Source organism: Gavia stellata, chromosome Z, assembly GCF_030936135.1.
Source record: "Gavia stellata isolate bGavSte3 chromosome Z, bGavSte3.hap2, whole genome shotgun sequence".
Lineage (NCBI taxonomy): Eukaryota > Metazoa > Chordata > Aves > Gaviiformes > Gaviidae > Gavia > Gavia stellata.
In genome coordinates, this window is record NC_082637.1 from 47792042 (window position 1) to 47814261 (window position 22220).

Genomic DNA, 22220 nt, shown 5'->3' on the forward strand with positions numbered 1-22220 from the left:
AGCATGTGACGTAAAACCTTCATTTGTCTACATCATGATACTAAATTTGGTGAGGCTTCATCATGGGTAAGCTAAACTTTTATTACTTTTATGTGCTTAAAAATCTGGAAATAAGGCAGTTCACACATTTTTACACCGTTAAGTTGCTTCTATTACTCTCTTGCCCCAGCCCTAATAACCCTTGTGGGACAGTAACGTACTGCCAAAACAATGCCTGTTTTAGTCTTACAGAAAATTTTATTTCTGTTATTTTAACTAAAACAGCACTTCACAGCAAATAGGAAAGACAAAGTTACCTTTCTAAAAGAACAGCTGAATTTTGAAATACCGCCTCAGTTTCTATTTCTGGCAGAGCTAAAACTGGGAGGAAGCTGAGTGGAAACTTCTGTATTTTTCTCTGTTGCAAACTGTAGAGATTAACATAACAGAGTTCTTACAATATATGGCTTGTCTGCCACTTGTGAAAAATGTTTGGGTGGTCCAGCCATCATTTGAAGACAATGTTGTGTCCAAGAGAGACCCTGGGGTTTATGTAAAATGCAAAATGCTGGGAGATTTGGTGGCTGCTAGTATTGGTCATTAAACTGCATGCCTCTGCCTCTGACAACAGCAATTTCTAAGGGAAAAAATGTGGAGCTTGCAATTCCCTATGTTTCTTCTCTGTCCTTTTCTGTGGAAGCACCATCTGGCCTCTGGTAAGGATTTCCACACATTGCAAAAGGTGAGCAGCTCTAAAACAACTTTTGCTTTGAAGAGAGTTTAACTAAGCGTTAATGCCTTAAGGATACGCTCACTATTATGACACTGTTTTGAGCACTTGAGATGTACTATAGAGAGATTGTCTCCAGTGTCATCCAAATCCCATGAAACACCAGATTTTTTGAAAAGCTGATTATAAGTAGAAGGCTGATATAATATAAAATAGTGACTCTCGTGTATGTCTTGGCTTCAATTGCCAATATGTAGTCTGCTTTGAGAACCTGTTGACACAAGATGCTGTTCTCTCCTGATTTCCAACTGCTGAATTGCATTTAAGTTTCTTACTGCTGCTTTTTCTTGTGAATGTTGTACTCTGTCACCTGTTAGAAGGGAATATCACAGGAATATCACTGATTAGAGGGGAATATTGCACATGATACCAAGCTGAGTGGTACAGCTGAGACGCTTGAGGGAAGGGATGCCATCCAGGAGGACCTTGACATGCTTGAGGAATGGGCCCATGTGAACCTCACGAAAGTCAACAAGGCCAAGCGCAAGATCCTGCACCTGTGTTGGGGCAATTCCCAATATCAATACAGACTGGGGTATGAATGTATTGAGAGCAGCCCCACAGGGAAGGAATTGGGGATACTGGTTGATGAGAAACTGGATATAAGCTGGCAATGTGCACTTGCAGACCAGAAAGCCAATTGTATCCTGGGTTGCATAAAAAGAAGCATGGTCAGCAGGTCGAAGGAAGTGATTCTCCCCTTATACTCTGCACTTGTGAGACTCCACCTGGAGTACTGCATCCAGTTCTGGGGTCCCCAGTACAAGAAGAACACGGACCTGTTGGAGTGGGCCCAGAGGAGGGCCATGAAAATGGTCAGAGGGCTGGAGTACCTCTCCTATGAAGAAAGGCTGAGAGAGTTGAGGTTGTTCAGCCTGGAGAAGAGAAGGCTCTGTGGACACCTTATTGCAGCCTTTCAATATATAAAGCAGGCTTATGAGAAAGGTGGAGAAAGACTTTTTACCAGGACCTGTGGTGACAAGATAAGGGACAACGGTTTTGAACTAGAAGAGGGTAGATTTCGATTGGACATAAGGAAGAAATTCTTTATGATGAGGGTGGTGAGGTACTGGAACAGGTTTCCTAGAGAAGTTGTAGATGCCTCATCATGGGAAGTGTTCAAAGTCAGGCTGGATGGGGCTTTGAACTGAATGATCTTTGAAGGTCCTTTTCAACTGTAATAATTTTGTGATTCTGTGATTCTATGATCGTCCATGTAATACAACAGCACAGCTGTCCATAGAATGTTCTCATTTCGTTATGTATGTATTTAAGGATTCCTTGGCTAACACATCAGCTATTTGATACATTCAAATTCCTTACTTCCTTCCCCTTTGACTATGTCACAGTATAATTTGCATTTTTTCAGTATAATACATTTTGCATTTTAATGATGTTTCTAAACCTGTTTTTACTGAAGATTATGTAATGCTATAAATTGAAGAACCAGAAACTTCAATGTGGCTGAATGTAGCCTAGAATATTATAAGGGCCTTAAAACGAAGCCGACAACAATGATAAAGTGCCATAAAGAAAATAATGAAACAAATACACATGTCCATTATCTTTTATAATCAATAGTATGCAATTCTGGATGCCAAAGACAGAATTCTTGATGTAGTAAGTTTAGTAGGAGTGATTGTTCTCAATGAATAGGTTCTATAAAAAATACTAAGATGGTTTTTTCAGTTAGCAGGCAAGTTTTGTAAAATGGCCAAATCAAAAGCCAACTTCTCTAGTTTCAGCTAAGGTCAATAGGTATCTCATTCCTGGTAGAATCAAGATCTTTGCAAGTCTTTGATGCCTCCTTTCAAACTGTCACTAAAACAGTTACAGGTTAAGGGAAGTCCATACGAGTGCAACACAGCATTTTTGCACCCACCACCCCCCCAGTGTTAGTGACCACTGCAGAAAATAATTATTAGTCTCTTACTCATCATCACAGTAAGCAGTTTTTTCTTTGCTAAACTGAGTATGCTTTTTATTTTTACTTTCTCCCTTAACATTTTTTTTTTTTATGTGCTGATTTTAATTATCTTTTCCTCACAGGCTGCTTAAAAAACCTCAAAGTTCTCAATGTGAGTTTCAATAATTTGAAGTCAATCCCTCCAGAATTGGGTGAATGTGAGAATCTGGAAAAACTTGATTTGTCTGGAAATATGGAAATAACAGAGCTCCCATTTGAAGTAAGATAACAAACCATGTTTTTTCCATCTTTTTTATTTGGCTTATAAGGTACTTTCTCACAGTCTTAAAATCCTTTCTTAACAGATTAAATCACATTCCTTGCAGTTTTTGGCAATAATATTTTAGTAGCAATATCACTGAAAATGACTTAGCAGCACACAAACGGGATCATGCTTCTTTGTTTTGGTTTTCAAGTGACTAAATTTTGCTTGTATTTATTCTGATATGTGAAGGAGAACATGATCCCAGAGGGGATTTGGCCAGTGGTAATAAGGAGAAGGCTGCAAATAGCTATTTTCTGTGAAAGAGAAGTGCATCTTGCCAGTCAAATTCACATACTAACCTTCATTTGTTCCCAGTGTCTGTTTTCCTCTAAAAAGTGTATGGAGAGTTCTATAAACAATGCTGCATGTTGCTATGAGCATAAATATCTGTCTGAAAGGGATATTACATGTGAGGCATCGTATGAATATATAATAAAGACTGAGAAAAGGACTCCCAGCATGCATCAACATTGTTTCTTGTGTTGGATGCATAACTGCTCTCTGCCACAGCTGTTCTGAGACTTATTGTTGATGGAGAAATGAAACCATTGGCTGGTACCTAAACACAGTTTCAGATGTCATCTGTATTTCTCAGGTTCTTAATGTCCTGATTCCTGGAGGATGAGCAGGGGGACCTTTAAGGAGAAGTGTCAGGCTCTTCTTTACTGATTCCTACGTTTTCTCTAAACATCTGTTACTGGCGAGTTACAGGCAATGTTGGAGTGGATTAAACTTACGTGAGATCTGCTTTGGCCATGCTATGTTCTGTTCTGAGGAAATGCAAACAGTAATTAACTTTCCCCTCTACTTTTCACTGTAACATAGTTTATGTGAGAATTGTTAAAAATGATGTGAAGGAAACAGAAACAAAGGGTGAACGTTAGCTTCACATCAGAAGTGGACACTGCATAGAAATGCTAACAACAGCACGAACAGTGCAGGTCTCCTTTCTTCTTCCTCTCCTCCTCCTTCAGATAGCAAAGATAGGGGACAAACCAGATAAAACTTAGCTGGTAAAAGAGAACCATCATGGAATCAGAAAAACATATATCCTGAACAGGCAATGGAATTAAACATAAGCAACTAGGAAAAGTGAGTATATTCAAACCTGTGGACTAGAATGGTTAATTTAACCCCAATCATTGGTATGTTAAAATCAATGAGTATTTTCCCAGTTGCTTCTAAAGGCCTTGTAGTGCAAAGGCTTACCCATGTCTATGCATTATGGGTAGCCTTTGTGTGTAAACCTAACTGTGCATGTAAGTCTTTCCAGGGCTGAGTCCTAAGAGACCATTGTTTCCCTTGGAAAGCTCAGAAATGTTGTTCCCTTCTGGCAGTCTCGTATTCAACGGATTGAAAGCCACTAAAACAGCGTAGGCTACTGTGGTTCACTTACAATCTATGGAAAAAAATTTGAGCTGTGCAAATGACTTTATATAACAGCCAAAACTGGAAGCAACATCATGTGAGCATGGTCTAAAAGGTCAAGAAGAAAAACACTGGCATTGTCTATTATGTTTCCTTGTTTCTCTGGAGGCCAGCACTTAACTTATGCTGCAGTGACCTGAGGAGGTAGGCTACACAAGCTCTTCTGATTTAGTTTATAAAATTAGTTTCCCAGAATCAACATTTCAAGGGCAGCTTCGGAAGCTGAACATACAGTTAAAGGAACACTTTTGTCAAATGATTTAAAACGCTACAAAGTGTTTGGCCTTTGGTCTACTCAATATGGCTGATATTCAGAGCAATTGCATCAGTATCCTTGCTAATGTAAGAGGTGTCTGATGCTTGATTCTCAGATGGGCAAAAGGTGGTAGTCACTGGCAGGTAACTATTTAATGAATTAAAATATTGAATTAGTCTGAACAGTCTAAAAAGGGAAAACAGAAAGACACTGTGAAATGTTGTGGTGGGCTAACCTTGGCTAATAGCCAAATACCCACCCAGCTGCTCTCTATCTCCCCCTCCTCAGCATGACATCAGGAGAAAATAGGGTAAGAATGCTCATGGGTCAAGAAAAAACCCAGGGAGATTGTTTACTGCTTGCTATTGCGGGCAAAACAGACCGTACTTGGGGAAGATTAATATTTGCTAATATATATTTGCGTAGTGAGAAATGAAGACATGAAACCAACATCTTTCCTCCACCTCTCCGAAGGTCAGCTTTCCTCCTTTACTCCAGATTCCTCTCCCAGCCCTGAGCAATGCAGGGAGGCAGAGGGAGTTATAGCCAGTACACAGTGGTTTCTAGCTGCTTCTCCTTCCTCTTCAGTTTTCCTCTCCTCCAGCATGGGGTCTCCATGGGCTGCACTTTTTTCAGAAATACCATCTGTAGCAGTGTGGGTCTTCCACAAGCTGCAGTGTGGAGATCTGTTCCACCATGGGTCACCTCCTGCACCTCCTGCTTGGACTTTGGTGTTTCCTCTGCTCTTTCTCTTTTTATTCTCTTCCCCTTTCTCTGGCACTTTTCCCCTTTCTTAAGTAAGTTTTTACAGTGGCACCACAGAGTTGGCTGAGGGGCTTGGCTGTATCCTGTGGTGGGTCTACTGGAGCTGGCTGGAACTGTGTCCAGCATGGGGCAGCCCCCGGTCTCTTCCAACAGAAGCCACCCTGCAGCCCCCATGCTGCCAGCACTTTGCCATGGACACCCAATAGAAGTATTTATGACCCCAAGTTAGACAGATTAGATCAGTTTTTACCTAATACAATTGTTGCTAACATCTATTAATCCAGTGAAATGCTCATAAGAGTTGGTCATCATTCTCTCCTGTGGTGAGTACTGGGAACTGGAGAATTTAAATGAGCGAGAACATGCAAGTTCTGTTTTAGTAAGTAAGTGAATGAATTCCCTTTTCAACATTAGGAAAAAAAGAGAAAACTTGGCAACCAATACACAAAATAAGGTAGAGAGTTGCTAAAAATGTTTGCTGTTTATCATCTTTTAGGAAGTTCAATTTTTATTTGACTTTCAAATCCTTAAAAGTTTCTTCTGGGAAAGTTAAAGAAATGCAAGAGAGCAGCAACAGTATTCTTCAGTGTAAAACATACCCAAAAGAAATAAAGGCAAACTTCAGCCCAGCAGAAATGATCAAAGTCTAATTTTACCTTGGTTTTGTACATAGAATAATGGCCAGAGGGACACTGATAACATATACGAAAATGGATTGAAAGAGATTGATAACATGCCTGTAATTCAGTCAAGAATTTCTGACAGACCCATAAAGGTTTATGAGATCATCAGAACTCTGAGACTGAATTACTTCTTCAGTAATCACTCTCCCTGTTCCCTTTCTATCCATTTTCTTTATGACAGGTGCAAGAAATAGAGAAGTCTTGAAGCTTTTCGTTTATTTGGTTATTTAGTTGTTTGCTTTCTTAGGAAGAGTTCAGTTTTCTTTTTTTTTAAATAGACACAAAATATTACATGAAGATTTAGGGGGAGAAATCCCAATGAGATTGATGATATACCATATGACTGTAGTTGCTACCCAGAAGTGGTAGAGGGTGAACGTAGGTTATTACACAAAACCATAGTGTCATTAAATACCCATTTTGAATTGAAGTTCCTAATTTTTGAAGATAGCTACCATATATGTATATAAATTTTTGCTGGCATATCAGTTGTTTCCGTGCCTGAATTTGTCAGTCAGACACCTAAGAAATTCACAGGCTGTTATGAAGTCTGTTAAGTCTGTTAATTTGTTTTGTAAACAGAAACTTTAGGAAAGACAAGATGCTAAGTACCTTTATCTTGTACAACTTTTCAGGTAAACTACAGTTTTTGAGGAGGTTTCCATCATGTATGCTGACCATACTTCTTGCCTTTTTAATCTACCAATTTAATTTTTCAATGCAGCTGTTTTAAGCTGAGGTATGCTATGATTGATATGCTCTAGCACAACTGAAATCTTGTGGATCTTCACTCTTTGTTAACAGAGTCAATATCTGGTAGTGATACATCCACCTATTTCAGTGTGTGTGGGGAAAAAACCCACCCCAAACCATAGCGTCTGCTTGGCCTAATGCAGTATGTTTCATGGAGTGGCTGTATTGGCCTACTAGGAACATGTATGTCCAGTACCTGGATTTTTGTCAGTATGTCAATTTGGGTGTGCTTTGGAGCCATACCTTGAGTGACATACCTTGTGCCATAGCATCAGGAGGCAAGAACACTGCTCACTTGTCCATTCATTTCTTGTAGAAAGCTCTTCTCCTGTTTTCAAAGGCCACTTCCAACACTCTGTAAGTCATCTCACTGAATCTTAAAATGAGGTAATCTGATGCTCCATTAAAAAAAATCGAGGGTGTGTGCTCTCATCTTTTACTTTCTCAAGGCTTAAGATTTCATACCATTCCATACTATGCCTGAGGAAGAGCAAGCTCGTTCAATGTCTAGTCTTCAATTTATTTTTCTCTCTTCTGCTAGTGGATGTCTAACATTTTTAGATTTTAAAAAGTTCCATTTAACTTTAATATTAGATGAGTATCAGTTGCAAAGTAAGTCCTTTGGCAGAAATGATTTACGGATCTGCAGTTGAGTTCAAATTTGTTTTGACCACATTTGTAAATTAAGAATGCCTTTCTCTGGACATTAGTGAAAATATAAATTGAAATAAAATGTAAATGTTAGAAAAGGCAACCTATGTGGCATTACATTTATGCAGTCCGTTTGTAACAGATACTTCTAGACCTCAGTAATCAAGCTCAGCAGGGGAAGGTGCACTATGAAGTTTAGGGCACAATCTTCCCTGAGATGATTCATAGCTGATAAGAGTCCTCCGTGGAGGTGAATTTGTTCCTCTAGCTAAGATGCTCAGGAGAAGCATGCCCTATATGTTATCCAGTCCCTCTCCTAGCACAGTGGGATTATACTGGGTACCATACTCTGTAGCTGTAAAGAGAAGGGGAGGGGTGGATGGATTTGTTTTTAAATTTCTTGTACCTTCTGTGTGTGAAAGTAAGAATTAGTATGATGCTAGTATTTGTATTTTAACTGGTGGATAGAGTTCCTATTGCTGTTTTTGTAACTGTTATGCAACTAATTTGTTTTTCTAGAAATAAAAATGGTATTATAAATACCGTGTTCTCTGATACAGGTTTATAGAAGAACTGCTCTGACCTTATTTTGAGGTGTGCTTCCTTCAGAAAGTATTGCTTTCTACAGTTATTTACAGAATCACCCGATTAATGTTTCCTGTGCATGGCAGAATACCTGCTTTGTGCTGATATTTCAAAGAGACAGCTTTGCTGTGTGGAAAGGCCAGTTATTCTTCCATATTACAAAATTCTGCTAATAATGCTACATCAGCCAAGACTATCTATAGATGTGACCCGAAGGAACTTTACTGAGAAGACAGCAAAGATGAAGAAATTCTCATTTCATCCATCTGTACCATGTGGTGTGGCACATGTTGCAAGTCACAGGACAGGCAAGTCACTCCACACTACCAGCAGCAAGACAGCAATGCTTACAGATAGATGTTCTGATACTGAAAAAAAATTAAAAAGGGGACTTGCAAAGTTATTCTTCTTTGAACAGTGTTCAATACCACATCTGAGCAGTCCCAGCAAATGATCTGAAATGTTTTCTGTATCCTTTGTGAGGTCAGGGTAGTGCAAAGTGAAGGAATGATAAAGAGACTGTTACAACATATGAATATTTTGTCAAAGAAAGAGCGTATGTATGTATGCCTGCGTCTCCATGTCAATCCTGTATAAAGTGATCTTTGAAGTTCAGAGAAATGGCAAGGCTATGCTTTCTGGCTGTTTTAGCACACTGTGTTTTCAACAGATCAAATAATAAAATCTTGTTTTGTATTTCTGATGCATAGAAGGTTTCAGCTAAGTCCTGATACAAGCAAGTACAGTCTTGGGGACCTTTCAAAATCATAGAATCATAGAATAGTTTGGCTTGGAAGGGACCTTTAAAGGTCATCCAGTCCAACCCCTCTGCAATAAGCAGGGACATCTTCAACTAGATCAGGTTGCTCAGAGCCCCGTCCAACCTGACCTTGACTGTTTCCAGGGATGGGGCATCTACCACGTCTCTGGGCAACGTGTTCCTGTGTTTCTCTACTCCCATTGTAAAAATTTTTTTCCTTCTATCTGATCTGAATCTGCCCTCTTTTATTTTAAAACCATTATCCATTGTCCTATTGCCAGAGGCCCTACTAAAAAGTCCCTCTCCAGCTTTCTTGTACGCCCCCTTCAGGTACTGGAAGGCTGCTATAAGATCTCCCCAGATCCTTCTCTGCTCCAGGCTGAACAACCCCAACTCTCTCAGCCCGTCTTCATAAGAGAGGTGTTCCAGCCCTCTGATCATTTTTGTGGCCCTCATCTGGACCCGCTCCAACAGGCCCATGTCTTCCCTGTGCTGAGGACTCCAGAGCTGGATGCAGTACTCCAGGTGGGATCTCACAAAAGCAGAGTAGAGAGGCAGAATCACCTCCCTCAACTTGCTGGCCACAATTCTTTTTATGCAGCCGAAGGTATGGTTGGCTTTCTGGACTGCAAGCACACATTGCCAGCTAATGTCCAGTTTTTCATCCATGAGTACCCCCAAGTCCTTCTCTGCAGGGCTGCTCTCAATCCCTTCATCCCCCAGCCTGTATTGATACCAGGGGTTGCCCTGACCTAGGTGCAGGACCTTGCACTTGGCCTTGTTGAACCTCATGAGGTTCACATGGGCTCAAGCTTGTTCAGGTCCCTCTGGATGCATCCCATCCCTCAGGCGTGTCAGTTGTAGAACTCATCTTTGTGTCATCTGCAAACTTGCTGAGGGTGCACTTGATCCCACTGTCTACATATCATTGATGAAGGTATTGAACAGTACTGGTCCCAATGAGGACCCTTGAGGGACACCACTCATCGCTGACCTCCATCTGGACATTGAGCTGTTGAACAGTACTCTCTGGATGTGACCATCCACCCTAACAGCCCATGCATCAATTCCATATCTCTACAACTTAGAGTGAAGGATGTTGTGGGGGACCATTTCAAAAGCCTTACTGAAGTCCAGATAGATGACATTCATTGCCCTTCCCTTCCCCACTGATGTAGTCACTCCATCATAGAAGGCCATGAGGCTGGTTTCACCCTTGGGTGAAGCCATGCTGGCTGTTTTGAATCACCTCCCTGTCCTCCATGTGCCTTTAGCGTAGCTTCTGGGAGGATCTGTTCATGATCTTCCCAGGCACAAAGGTGAGGCTGACAGGTTGGTAGTTCCCCGGGTGCTCCTTTCTACCCTTTTTAAAAATGGGTGCCACATTTCCCTTTTTCCAGTCACCGCGAACTTCACTTGACTGCCATCATATCATGGCAAATATCATGGAGCATGGCTTGGCAACTACATCAGCCAGTTCCCTCAGGACTCTGGGATGCATCTCGTCAGGTCCCATAGATGTATGTAAGTTCAGGTTCCTCAGGTGCTCATGAACCTGAGGTTCTCTTAGAGTGGGAAGGGCTTTGCTCCCCCAGTCCCTGCCCTGAGGTCCATGCCTTTGAGAGGTGTGGGAAGTGAGGTTGCCAGTGAAGACTGAGGCAAAAAAGTTGTACAGTACATCACCTTTCTCCTCGTCTGTTGTTACTAGTTTGCCAGTTGTGTTCATCAGGGGAGATACACCTTTTTTAACCTTTCTTTTCTGGCTGACATACCTATAGAAGCCCTTCTTATTATTCTTTGTGTCCCTTACCAAGTTCAGCTCCATCTGCGCCTTAGCCTTCCTGATTCCATCCCTACACAACAGGGCAGTGTCCCTATACTCTTCCCAGGATATCTGTCCCTGCTTCCACTGCCTGTGCATTTCCTTCTTGCCTTTTAGTTTGACCAGCAGATCTTGGCTTGTCCATGCAGGTCTCTTGCCTTCCTTTCCTGATTTCTTACACCGGGGGACTGAAAGCTCTTGCGCTTTATGGAAACAATCCTTAAAGATCTGTGAGCTCTGTTCTGCTCCCTTGTCCCTGAGGGCATTTTCCCAGGGGCTCCTGTTGACTAACTCCTTGAACAGCTGGAATTTTGCTTTCCTAAAATTCAGGGCCCTGACTTTACTCTTCACCTGACCCATATCCTTCAGGACTTTGAACTCCACCAATGCATGACCACTGCAGCCCAGGCTGCCTCCAATCTTGACGTCACCAATGAGCTCACTTTCATTGGTGACCAACAGGTCCAGTAACGCATCCCCTCTGGTAAGGCTGTCTAGAGTTACAGGAGTTATTGCTGGTGCCATTTTTCTGCTTTGTTTACCTGAAAAATATAATTAGTTGTCTCCTGCATCTTTCAACAATGCTAATATGTGTGACCCCAGAAAACCCCCTGATGTGATTAGAGATTTATTAAGCACAAACATTAGCCTCCTAAGGTTTTCAAACACAGCAGTATCCAAACCAGACTTAAATAACTTTTTATATATTAATACAATTTCAAAAGATATTTTAAAACTGAGGTTTAACTTCTGGAAAGTTTTAGGTCTCTTTTGGTCTGGTTCTGTTTCTCTGACCAGTCCTGTTCAACAAAGGAAAACATTTAGCAGGAAGAGCAGAGGCACAAGCTCTATGCAAGTATGGGGAAACTTCAGATAATTCTCAGGGGGCGTTTCCATGTAACTTGTTGTCTTTGTGGTCCATGACTCGCACCTCCCAAAGCCATACCCTGGTTATGCAGGCAGGACACCAGCAGTCTCAATAGACATGTAAAATGACAGGTTGTTTTACCAGCACATTATTCTTCAAAGTTGTAAACTTCCAGACCTGTTTCTTTCCCTTCCCATTTGTTTTTTATGTGAGTAATAATTATAAAATGAAAAACACAATCAGGGGGATGTACAGGACATTAATTTCCCAGGGGTTTCACTATCCAGTCAGGCACCAGAAGAACTCACCCATAGCTCCTTCCTCTCTCATTCAATGGGATTATAAAGGACCTGTAAAATCTTCACATTTGTAGAATTTGTAGAAAGTTACAAAGGACTAATGTATTGGATTTGTTAAAAACTGAATTTTATTTATGTGGGTTTTTCAGGACCACAAAGCAGAAAGGAGCAGTGTAATAAAAGGCTTAACTTGGTACTGTGAAGTCAACAGCATTAAACCAACCTCTGGCAAAATTCTTCATTTTAAATCCCTGGCAAAAGTCCAGTTGATTTTAATCAGACCAGCATTTCTGTGCATACATTTGGCAGTCTCAGAAACGTTTTTCCAATTGCTGGGCTTGGGCGCATTTCTGTTAGACAGGATCTCATCTTGCCCTTCTTTGCTCAGTGCTCGTATTCCCTTCGAATTTGCTTAACGCTCATGAAGAGTTGCTTTCTGATACAGTTGGCCAAAGTACTGTCAATCCATGCAAAGCAACAGCTGCTTTATAGAACTGGTATAAGAAGTTACATCAAACATTAGCAGGAGGGGTGTGAAAACCAAAAGAGCAGGTGCAAAGGTGTTAGGTGTCAGAGGAGATTCATGGAGGCCTCACTGCTGCAGGAGCTCTCATAAATGTTTTAATAGACAAGGGGCTAAAGAAGGGCATGTGTCTATGTTAGGAAACAGGATTGTGCAGTTAGGCACAGGAAAGTGTGTCAGTTTATCCTGTTCTTGACACTGGGCTTCCAAAGTCTACTAGTTAATATAGCATCATTTCAAAACCACTCCACTGTCAGAGCAAGTCAGCAGCTAATAATAACAGCCTACTCCACTGAAGAACCAACCCATGCCTACCACTGTGTTGTGGTGCCAGTGACCTTTCCTTTACCTTTCAGATGAGTTCAATAAAAGTAACATCACCTTTCATGGTCTGAAATATTTTATAGTAGGGAATGACGGAGAAGTAGTTTTACAGCGTAAGGGAAGACTTAACAATGAGCAAAATGGTATAATGTGAACACTACGACACGGCTATGTTGTTACAAAAAACATGAATCTAATTGTAAAAGAATTCAGTGGTAGGAAATAGTGTTTGGTACTGTTCCAGCTCTGCTTTCTCTGAAAACCTTTCAAAATCTTATTGAGTCCAATAGCAAAATAGGCTTTCAAAATCCTGATTATATATCCTCCATTCATCAGCAAGATAATCTGAGGCAGATTTTATATAACTACTGAATAGAAGCAGCGAGGAAAAGAAATTCATAGCACTATCACATTTGTATAATTTAACTTAAAGAAAAATGTCTCTGGTGACCACATACATGGATTGATGAGAGTGAGAAGGGAGTCGTAGGTGAAGGGGGAGAAAAACATGTTAATTGTTATTCCATAAAGTGCAGCTAATGAGCCGTATTATTTATTTTGTAAGAAGAATAAAGTTAGAGAGTCTAACTGAATTAATGCATTTAATTTATTAGTGAATACATTCCTATCAGTTGTTAACTAATTATAGGTAGTTACATGATCGATCAACTCTTCACAGCTGTAAACAACAGTTGGTAAGGCTGACTGTGTTTTTTATTCATCATCATTGATTTGTGGGAAAGGCATAAAGACAAGAGCCATCCCTGTCTGTTGAAATCAGATATCATCCTATTTTTTTGTCTCATATAGAGCTCAGTCAGGTAAGACCTCTGCTCTACTAAGTGCTGGGCAAAAGAGTATAGAATTACACCCAACGTGAAGTGGAAGTGATGCTGAAGATGCAAGGGAATTAAATGGAGGATATGGCCCATTGGTTCCTTCTTTTCTTATTGAAGAGTTGCCAGCTCACAAACCTGGGCCTCTGTCATGCTTCTGAACTGCAGTGCAAAGCACGATGAGTTTCAGATTAAGAATTTAATAGCTGGAAAACTCAGAACAAATATAAAAAAGGAGGCATCTCTTCACCTGCTGTTTAGACTATCCATCTAATTCAATATTGTGGCTTGTTATAGAGCTGGTTACTACTGATGGAGTTTAGAAGGAGGTGGGTAATTGTACGAACATTAAAAACACAAGTTAGGTTATGGTAAGGTTAAAGTAACTTCATGCTTTATGGTGTGAACACAGCTTTGCAGAAATAAGATTTCCCAGACCTCCTTTATCTTTTACTTTGCAAAACTGATCCTGGTAATTTTTTTCTTGCTATCTATTTTTAATTGACATATGTTTTGTTTGCTTCCCCATCACCTGCATTACTCTAGTCACATCAACCAATTCCTTGCTGGACTAATTTGAGGTGACACTATTAATCCGGTCCAAATTCCTTTACACAAAACTTCAGACTCCAAGTATCAGTTTACATGGGCAGTGTGGATGCTGGGTATGTGTGTCCAATCCTCACCTGTATGTAAAGTGTGTGTGTGAAGAATGTGTATGACTATGTGGCAGAGCTTCCCTTGACAGTGTCTGGTTATATGATACATGATTATATGGCTATATGAGTGGGGAGAGTATGCACCATCAGGCTGCTGCTGAGGGCTATGACTCCTAGCTTCAATCCTGTCAGGCAGCATATGCTAGCTGCCAAGATGTCCTGAGGCTGCTATTTTGTCTCATCTTTAAATACAGAGCTGGTCAGTTAAAAGTTATGTCTGACCTGTGTGACCATGGTGGCAGAGGGGCAGCAATGATTTAGAAGATACATGTGTCAGGATCACACGTGGGCATCACCATTTCATGATTCACTGTTATTCTTTTCTGCCTTTGTTGCTGGTGTTTGGGTTTTTTTTGTTTTGGTTCTGGTTGTTTTTTTTTCGTTTTTTTGGTTTCTCTTTGAATACACTCCTTGCAGGGCAGGGAGATGGTTAAGAAGAGGTCAGGCTACTCCAAACTGCTTTTAATATAGTTGAAATATTTTTCATTCTCAGAAGCTGGCTCCAAGTCTTCAGGTCACTAATACAAAATGCTCTTTGAAATGCTGGTTAGGGGTGATAAAAGGGTTGACTAGCCTCAAGGACCTAATGTAATGCTTCAGAATTGTAGAAAGCTGGAGTATGTTTTTTTAAAAAAGGGAAGAAATGAGGAAGTTATAAAAAATATAGAGCATCTTAAATCCCCACTAATTTCATTATCATAATCAAAGAAAGTCTTGACAGGTGCCTGAGACTTTTCATAATACGTATCTGGTGTAGTCCTTGGTATATCAAAACTAGAAATCAGGAAACGTGTTATACTTTCTCTGACATATTTTTTGATGTTGGTAGGTGACTTCTTGCCACCGTGTTTCTGTTCGCTTTGTCCCATTTGCTTGTCCTGGCTGTTAATGGTATTAAAACTGCACAGTAGAGATCCCTCAACAAGTATTTTTACAGCATAGCATCACAGAGCTTTATTTGCAGTTCTAGGTGCTCTGATAATAATGACGCTAGTAGTGTAATACACTGCCAAGTTGCAGATATACTTTCCAAAGAATTCAACTTTTAACAGTTTTCAGCTTTGAAATCTCAATAAGCAAGCTGAATATAGACTGTTCAGTGTTATTCTACTAGAACATCAGTGAGGTGTTTGTGCCGTATTCTGAGGTTGAAAAAAATCTGAACTGTGCTTGTTTGAACTGTGACATAGAAATAGAGGTTTTCAGTATTTGTCTAGATGTCAGCTTCCTCCGAATTCTGCAAAGTTCTTAAACTGAAAAACATGTTGTTGTTGCAAATCCTATAGCCTAATTGTATAGAAGTGTCATTTTATCGGGAAGTGCGATGCTTTTTGGTTATGTTGCTCTTGTATTGCGAAGGAAAAATGCACCATGAATTTACCATTTCTTGCTCAACTATTCTAATCTTTACAGTCTTTCCTAATCTTGTTTTACGTCTTTCAGAATTACTGCAAAAAAAAAAAAAAAAAAAAGCCAAAATAATGAAGTATTTCCATTCTGTTAATGACTGTTGCTCATCTCTGAAGCCCATCTACTGTTGTATTTCTCCTTGAGAAAAAAATGGCAAGAAGTATGGTGTTTTGCATGTAGGTGTACAATTGTTTTATTTAGTGGCAAGGAATTTTGGGGTTAATTATTGTATATCACACTACACATATATCCAACTATTTATTTGCTTTTTTGACCACTACTGCATATTGAACACAAGACTTTCACTGAGTTATATACAGTTGCTTTTTTCACCTTTTCATATTTTCCCAGGTTTCAGTCAGTTTAAGAAATGGGCGTAGTTCACTGTTCTTTTATTAACTCGTAGTTCTCCATATTAGATTTTATTTGCAATTGTGAAAATCTTGACAGTTTTAGATGCATGTTGTTAATAATAAATGTTACTACTTTTAAGTATTTGTTCGGTAGTCATAGTTTCCTTTGTTGTATTCATGTTTTTATATGCTCAAAGCGTTACATAGGTATTTGTAAAATGTCATGTTCACAGAAAATATTGTCTGGCATTGCACATGATATACACAAATATGCAGAAGTTTTTTGTTGTTTACTATTAAAAAATAATTAGGGGAATATATGTTTCCAGCAGCAATGTGTAGCTAAGCAAAGATAAGTTGCTTGGACACAATCTGAAGGGGACTGGGTAGTAAAACACTTGTTTGGAAGCTACTGGTTTTGATATAGGACATAGAAGAGAAAGCGTAAAATGTATCCGAGCTTATACAGTTTCAGTACCATGAAACCTGATTCTACACAATTTACCTTCTGACTAACTATGCTGGGACAGGCCAGAAGACTGATTTTATTACACATCTTTTCCTTGTTGTTTAAGAGACACAGGACAAAATTTAGCAATCCAAGGAACATTATGGACCAAACCTTCAGTTGTATTTGTGCCTACCTTTTCCTGAGGTACTCTGAGCTGATGGAAGAGGTCCTGATGTAATTTAGACCTAGAAGCTTGCCTGAAAGACAGGAGGCTCTTGGCTACACTGAGGACCTGGCCAGATATTTTCTATGCAGGCAAATCTTTTTTGTTTTTTAAAAAGACAATTTCAACAAGTGCTTCGTTAGAGTATATGGGGGGGGAAAAAAAAAGAAAGAAAAGAAACTTTAAATAATTTCCAGTAAAAAGCTGATGAGGTTTGTAGGCTTGCTATGTTCTCATCCATGGGGCAGTACCAAAGATCACGTGGCTGGGTAGTATTACTGGAGGACTGCAATATGTCCAGTGCCTGCTCCAGGTCTCTGTAAATTCCATGTCAGGGGAATTCTTTCTGTAAAATGAGTCTTGAAAGCCCAGCTTCATTACATGCATTCATAAGTAGGTATATGAATAAGTATTCAGTTATCTTTTTATTAGCAGACACATAATAATAGTAGTAGTAGTAGTAGTAACAACAACAACAATAATAATATTAATATTATTAATAGTAATAATAATAATGTAACATCTTAAATTACTTGGACACACCCAGGTTACTTGGACACAGCCTGGATGGAGTAGTGTAAAATAGCAATGAAACACTAAAAACCCAAGAAGTCATAGCCTCATGCCCTTAATTGCACCAATAGGTTCTTGGAAATTAGCCAAATGTCTATTTGTGCAAAAAACGAGCCCGCCGTGCATACAACCTATGTGCCATTCCTCAGCTTTCTTTCCAGGGTCAGGAAAAGATCTCTCCAATAACTGAGTCTTTTACTAATATTAGCTGTATTTCCAATTTTTTCATGTTTCTATCAGAACAAGATGTAAAGTCTTCTAGAAATACTGTTATAATATAGAAAGAAAAGAATCATTTAGGAAGAGATGAACTAAAAATGTTTCCTGTTAGGTTTGTCACCACCTCATAGAAAGCATATAACACCCCCCTCCCCTCCCCTCCCCCCCCCCCCCCCCCGCCCCATATCTAACAGCACTATGAAAAAGGAAAGAAGAGGAGGGAGAAAAAATTAGCTATAATCCTGGCAAGCCACAAAGCTGTGAATTGTCATGTTCAGTTGTTGACAGTGTTCTCAGCTGCAGGTTTGCATATTATCAGTGTAATGCACATGTAGTCTACGGCATTAAAAGAAAAATAATTTTGATGATAGACATTTTGTAACAGTTTCCTTGACTAGATAAGGTCTAATTCTAGACCAGATATGTCACAGAGTGCAAAACAGACTTATCTCCATTGTGACTTTCCTGAATTTGGGGATTTTCTTTATGAAATTCCTGCTTCAAGAACAGATAAATCCGGTTCCAAGTTGCAGGGTTCTCCTGCTTGGTAGCCAATTAGTGGTATTTGCCAAACTGCTCTGGTGCCCAGCACCACAGCAGGCAAGAATCTTGTGCATTTTAGTGAAGTTACTCTGTGCCAAGGCAGAAAGAAGTTGTACCGTTTCTGTTTGTAAAGCAAAAAAACCATGGAGATGCTTATTCCTGGTATCATAGGAGGCAGCTCACAGATCACAAACCTTCTGACGTCCACTGCTGAAGTCAGAATGTCTTTTTCCCCTTAATATTCTGCCTTCCACTTACATTTATAAGCAAGCTGATTTCTGGTTGGCATTCCATGAAAGTCTTGTTTCCAAGTTTATCAGGCTATATCTGTTCAAGCTGGTGTGGAAAGCTGTTGTCATTGCCCAGCACCAATATATATAAGGTGAAATGATTTCACCATCAATCATGAAAATGGTGCTACTGTAATAGGTTGAAGCCATAGGACCACATTCTTAGTTTCACTTGGATGCTTTTCTTAGATAATTTTTCTTATTTTTTATTTTGCTGCTGTCAATATTATGCCATTACCTGGTTCTCTTCTACTGACATTATCTCTTCAAATATCCTGATATTTTTTTCCTTTCAAGTGAATGGTTACTATTTTATCAATATCAAAAACCCCATCAATCAATGTGTTATAATTCTTTATTTTTGCAGTCATCTTTTTTTAGAATATCTTTTTTTGAGTTGCTACGGAATAAAACTTCCTTCTCTTTTGGGTGTTTTCCCCTTGCCTCATTTTGGCAAATAGGTTTTTACTCTGGGTTTCAGAATGAGCTCAAATGAACATACTCAGTTTTTAAAATCAGAAGACTAACTTCACTGGCTACAGTGTATTGTCATGGCAAAACCAGAATTGTTGTATATGTTTAAATCATAATTAAGATGGCACCATTTGAATAGTACCTCTTCAATTGCTGTTGCATCTTGGAGCAGAAATGAAAAAGTTTTTGGCTTTGTCTCTATTCTGTTGTGAAAGTGAGCAAATTTGGTCATCTCTTGGTGAAGGAACAGAATATATCTTAAAAGCGTCTTTTAATGTATTCAAAGGACACTTCCTATCCAAACATTCTGGAGAGGTCAGTTAATGCCCTTATGCTACTGACATTGCTGCTCTTCCTCTTCTAATGGTTTTAATTAAAACATATGAAGAGTATGCACCCAAAGTGAGCTCCTGGATCCATTTAAGTTGATGAAAAACCTGTAACTGACTTTTGGTAGAGCCTAGTTTTCCCTTCTAATGTGTGTCCATAATTTATAAGTTTTGGAGATTTGAAGATGAGATGACTTTATGATGGCAAAGTGCAATAAAATATGCAGACTGTGTGTAGCTACAGCAGTAATATTATGAAGATTTAATGTAACTAATCAACATAAATTTATTTTTTGACACAGCAGCCCTGTTTTGGCCTCAGCCCAGGAAATCATTAATTGGGTACTTAATTTCATGCACGTGACTCATCTATTGACTTGGAACAACTCCTATACTTAAATTTAAACACATGATCCACATTCTTAGGGATTTTAACTGTATGAAGACAGTTCTGCTTTTATTGCTATGTGGTTCTTCAATCATCTGTGAATGATCAATACCTGAAATTTTTGTGAATACTGCATATACAGCCATCTTTCTCATTCTTTGCAGACCTGATGAAAGGTTTGTGTATCCAAAAAACTGATCTAATAAAAGGTAAAGTCCCTTTCTATGAACTTTTTATGCTTAGATCATCATAGCTATAATTACTCTATTAGACTTTAAACATGAGGTATTTGAATGGTGGTAATGCTCCAAAGATGAAAGGGGATAATGTTACACTTTCAAGTAAACAGTTTGGCATAAGAGCATCTGTCTGTGGATTGACTCTGCAAAAGATTTAGGATTTTAGCATTGCAAAATCAGAATAATGCATTTGGGTGAAGACTTGCTTCCACATACATTTCTTGGATTTAGCTTATCATGTTACCACCAAATGAAGTGCTGTTTGTTTTTACGCTTCAGAGGGTTTTGTCACAGAATATGTGAATGAGTACCCAGTTGCTAGGGGGTGGGGTTGACTGTTAAATGCCTTTGCCTCCTCAAGTTTAAGAGCTGAGTTTGGAAGTCTGATCGTGGACTGAGCTATAAATATACGAGTATATCTTCATGAAAGATATCTTCTATCTCTAAAAATGCTTGTACTCTGTTTCTTTAATTTTCTCCTGGATTTTTAATGAGATTATAGAAGAGGTTAAACTGACAGCTCTGTGAAAGAAAAGCTGGGGATTTGGTTTGAATGCATGAGATCTAAGCGGGCAACTGTGCAGTTTGCACCTAGGGTGCTCCTTTGTCATATATACTGTACTGCGTTCAGCAAGCTAATGAGATGCTGAGTGCCAATCTATGCATTTTGGGAGGCAACATATGTGATAGCCTGATCCTACTGAAGTGGTACAAATTTTCTTTGAATTAATTGAGTCTGAAATTTCTGGGCAAAAGCATGTTTGTAATGCATTGATAGACATTTCTGGGTTAATCCTTTGTATGTCTTGTCATACATTGACTTTGATGGGATGCTGCTTCAGTCACAGAATTTTTACATGTAGTTGAAAAATACAGTATTTTTGTGGTAAGGCTTGACATGACTTTCCACCTTTTCATTTGCTGGTGCTTAGTAGGCAACTCATGATAAACTTCCATGCAACCTTATCAGTAAATCCCTTTCATGGCAAAAGGCAGAACAAAAATAAAACCACGTTCATTAATCAAATAGCTTGTTCAGCCCAGGACATGGTGTCCTTTTCTTTCAACTGAAGGTTTAACTGTCAGAGGGAAAGAGAAGCAGTGGAATTCTGCAATGTTATCCGGATTATTTCTATGAACAAAATTACTAAGATAAGCAAAATGGAGCAGTTTGTCAACTAAAAATGACAACAGTGATTAAACATAAGGACCACAATAAGTGAGTCCAGGTAGCTAGACTATCAAATATAGCCATTTTTTAAAATGCATCTTGCATAAAGCCTATATACTGATTGATTCAAAGTCACATAATAGGGGAAAATAGCAAAAATCAACATCAAGGAAAAATAAATTATAACATAAAAATGATAAGGGACCCATGCTTGTTTGAAAATGAAATGTTATAAAAGGTGCAAAAATCCATCAGTCCTTCAAGAAGAAATAAAATACACAGGGTTTTCTTCAGAAAATATAATAAATAGCGGCCATAATTTCCAATGCATTGTATATCATAGGTGTTTGTTGGTAACATATCAGGGACAGATTAAATAAAAACTCCATTAGGTTTCAACAAATTATAGAAAATGGACAGGTTTTGTTAAATATTACCCTAAAAGAACAAGTACTGAGGGCTTACAGCTTACACAATATAATCGTGACTCCATATATTCTGTGGCATGCTGAATCAAACTTTGTATCAAGAGTGTCCATGGCCTTATATTTTGTTGGTACATTTTTACGGGAGTACAAACTCCTGAAAAATGTAGGTTTTCATCTAATCAAGTACTAGAACAACCTATTTTCAATACTATATGAAAAATGGCAGAAACAGCTCTGTTTAGTTAAAAAAAAATACTGCTATATTAGTTACTTTTAATATTTAATGCAATAAAGCACTTTCAGGAAAACATATAAAACTACTTACTACTGTTGAAGAAATATCATTTTCCCACCTAGTGTTAATGTTACCAAGTTATTTCAGCATGACAGGTGACTGCATGTGAAAGCAAAGTGTTTAAGAAATTGGATGAACAGTGATGTCAGTTTATTTTAAAATAATCTGCCGCTTAGTGTTTAGACACTGTGGCTTTTCCTCTGTGGGGATGGTTTGAGAACATTTTGGGTGGCATTTAGGATTGTGGGACATTGTTTTAATTCTGTGCCTGCTAAATTCCTTTTGGGGAAAGTTTGTTGAAATAAATGTATCAGCAGTTTTAGCAAATTGTTCTGAGTGCAGAGAAATTTGAAATATTTTCTTGGGATTTGGAATTGTGACAATAATTTGAAACCACAAAGTAAGTGCAGGGTAAAAATTGTGCCAATTATTTTCTCTGTTCTCTCATTGCTACGATGTAGAAGAGTCGCTCTGCTTTCCTTGTTCAAAGGGAGATTCTGCTTTGTTGGAAAAAAATTCAGTATCTGGAAAATTTACAGTATAGGAGTGAGTTTTCATTGCT

The 22220-nt window shown here is 39.0% G+C and overlaps 1 protein-coding gene across 1 annotated transcript in view; it reads left to right on the forward strand.

Moving 5' to 3' along the window:
* LRRC2 (leucine rich repeat containing 2) overlaps positions 1-22220 on the forward strand; it is a 74144-nt gene that overhangs the window by 43775 nt on the left and 8149 nt on the right. The window contains exon 5 of the mRNA XM_059833860.1: positions 2819-2955. Coding sequence (XP_059689843.1) covers positions 2819-2955 — 137 coding nt within the window. The remainder of the gene's footprint in view (positions 1-2818; positions 2956-22220) is intronic.